Source organism: Triticum dicoccoides, unplaced genomic scaffold (genome assembly GCF_002162155.2).
Source record: "Triticum dicoccoides isolate Atlit2015 ecotype Zavitan unplaced genomic scaffold, WEW_v2.0 scaffold52290, whole genome shotgun sequence".
NCBI lineage: Eukaryota > Viridiplantae > Streptophyta > Magnoliopsida > Poales > Poaceae > Triticum > Triticum dicoccoides.
Window position 1 is genome coordinate 7,076 of NW_021279056.1, and position 2,665 is coordinate 9,740.

The following is a 2,665-nucleotide window of genomic DNA, read 5'->3' on the forward strand; positions in this document are numbered from 1 at the left end:
TAGCAAACTTTTGGTGTTTCTCTTATTAAATAGATACTTATGTACCTAGAAATGATTTTTTGAAAAAATAAAGAGAAAATTATGAGGTAGCTGCAGTTTAAATTTGACCCGCTTCCCGCTGAATCGGTGAAAATTTGTCTTTTTCACGAGAGATGGATAAAAGCTTTTGAAACTGAACCATTTGATCAATTGTGCCTTAAATATGGTCTAATATTTTAGAAAATGGATTTGGTCCAATTTTGCAAAAAATATTTGGTAGGCCCTTCACAAAGAAAATAGTTTTAGGCACTCGAGAAATGGAAAATGAATATTTCATGCAACGAAAATGAAAAATTTCTTAGGAAACATTGTTTTTCATTCAAGATACAAACTTGTGCATAATGTGAGACCATTTTTCGATTTATTTCATGTGTAAAAGTAGAAGAAAAACAAAAGGAAAAACACAATTATATGTGCTCTATTCTCATTGGTGGGTTTAGTTGTCACACGGATCGATGACATGACGCCCATCCATCCGTCCAACTCTCCACCTCTCCATCCAGCCATCCATCCGCAACCCAAAGCCTAACCCACACCCACACTCCTCCTCCCTCAGCTCCTCGCCGCCGCCACCTCCTCCCAGATCCCCCTGTCCCCGACCCAGACCTCCCTCTCTCTGCCATCCTAACCCCGCCGCCGGCCTTCCCCACCCCCGCCGCCGCCGACCTCCTCATCGCCCCCAGCGCCGGCCATCCTCCCTTCCACCACCCCTCCTGTCCAAGTCGCCCCCTCGCGAACAAATATCGCGAGCCAATTCCCCTCCCCTCCCCACACCCCCACGCGCGCGATCCAGGCGGAGGTGCCCCGACCCGGGCTGCAAGGACGGCACGCTCCAGCCGGAGGCGTGCCGGGATGTGATCCCGACGCCGATGTTCCAGCGGTGGGGCGCCACGCTCTGCGACATGGCGCTCGAGGGGCTCAAGTTCTACTGCCCCTTCAACGACTGCTCGACGCCGCTGGTCGACGACCACCAGGACGGGAACTCGGTGATAAGGGACGTGGAGTGCCCCCACTGCTCCCGCATGTTCTGCGCCCAGTGCAAGGTGCCGTGGCACGACGGCGTCGACTGCGCCGAGTTCCAGCGGCTCGGCAAGGACGAGCGCGGGCGGGAGGACCTGCTGCTGAGGAAGGTCGTGCAGGAGAGCAAGTGCGCGCTGTGTTAGCTTTCACTAGCTGGATCTGCTGTACGCCTACGATTATTTGCATGTCCATGACGAGATGTTCTTGTTTCCTTGGATTTGCAGGTGTGGCCACCACTTCTGCTACCTCTACGGCTCTGCGATGGTGAAGGGCAACCATCGTTGCAGCAAATGCCCGGTGCTACTTCAGGGAAGCAAGTTCATCATGTCAGTACTATCAGGTTAAAAACTGGACAATGCTCTACTAGGGTATTACTACTGATTCAGTTAGCATTGATTAGCTCGTGCAGCTCTGATGCCATTACTAATTTTAGTTGACATCAGAAGTGGCAACTATATGAGCAGTGGCAACTATATGAGCTCCATTAGTAAACATCACTAGAGTGTTGCCCTGGGGATTATTCCTGATAAAGGAGCTGGCCAGTTTCTCAGTAAGGAACTAATAGGCTCTATAGCTTAGAGGCCTACTGGATGTCATGCAAACACTGTGCATGTGGGTGACGGAAACTTTTTACTATTATTAATCTCTGCTACTTAACTTCTTAACCCGTCTACATGCTAGTACTTAACTTCTTTTTTTGCGAGAACACACTATTTGTGACCGGTATTGAGAGATTTTGGTGGTTTCTTTGAGTACATTTAACTTGGAGTTCTCCAGTACTCCTAGATTTGCTACTCAAACAAATTTTGAGTACTTGCACTGGAAAGTCGTGAAATACTCCTGGTACTTGCATAGGTTTAAAAATGATAGGCTCATATAGTGTACCTTTTGATTCTGTTTGGGTTTGTACCTTTTGCCTAGCACACCTATGCATATCATTTGTTTTATCTATATTGCTTACAAGATGATGATAAGATTTATCATATGTGCAATTTCAGATCTGAGTCGCAACTCATTTAGTGGTATGCTCACATCCGTTGAGTGCTTGGAGCAAGGAGAAAGCTTGAAATGCGAATCATAAGTCGAAATCATGTGCCTATAAAATCCTTACGTGTCTTTGAATTGTTTTTTAGTAGTCGTCTTTGTTACTCTTTCTGTTCAGAGAAAAAAATAGATGATGCCTACAACAGGTCGCTTTGTCATTTGCACCTCTCCTTTGCTTGGTAGCTCCAGTCCAATTTTTCTGTACCCTTGATATCTGTTTCCATGTTGTCTGTTATTGGCATTTTTATTTGTAGAAACCTGGTTGATGTAAGAAGTTACAAGTAGTCAAGTACTTATATTTATGTATGTCCGTACATGTGAACTCATCCCTTCTATATACATATGTTTCAAAATCACTTTTTACTTGGCATTTTGTTTCTTTGCTCTGTACAATGTTCTCTATTGTCCATTGTTTTTTTTCCTTTGCCTAATTATACTACAGACCTCTACATGCTCCTTGTTTTGCCTGTCTAAATATGTATGTTTGCCTTTTTTGTTTTCAAATGACAAAGCGCATCTCAAGCTAGTCTCTGTTTACAAAAATCCTGTTTCAGAAAAAAAA

The 2,665-nt window shown here is 45.0% G+C and overlaps 1 protein-coding gene across 1 annotated transcript in view; it reads left to right on the forward strand.

Annotated features, from left to right (window-relative positions):
- LOC119346834 overlaps positions 1–1,399 on the forward strand; it is a gene marked incomplete at its 3' end in the record, with an annotated part of 7,280 nt that extends 5,881 nt beyond the window's left edge. Inside the window, exons 3-4 of the mRNA XM_037615963.1 lie at positions 833–1,186; positions 1,284–1,399. Of these exons, the coding sequence (XP_037471860.1) occupies positions 833–1,186; positions 1,284–1,399 (470 nt within the window). The remainder of the gene's footprint in view (positions 1–832; positions 1,187–1,283) is intronic.
- Positions 1,400–2,665: the final 1,266 nt, after the last annotated feature.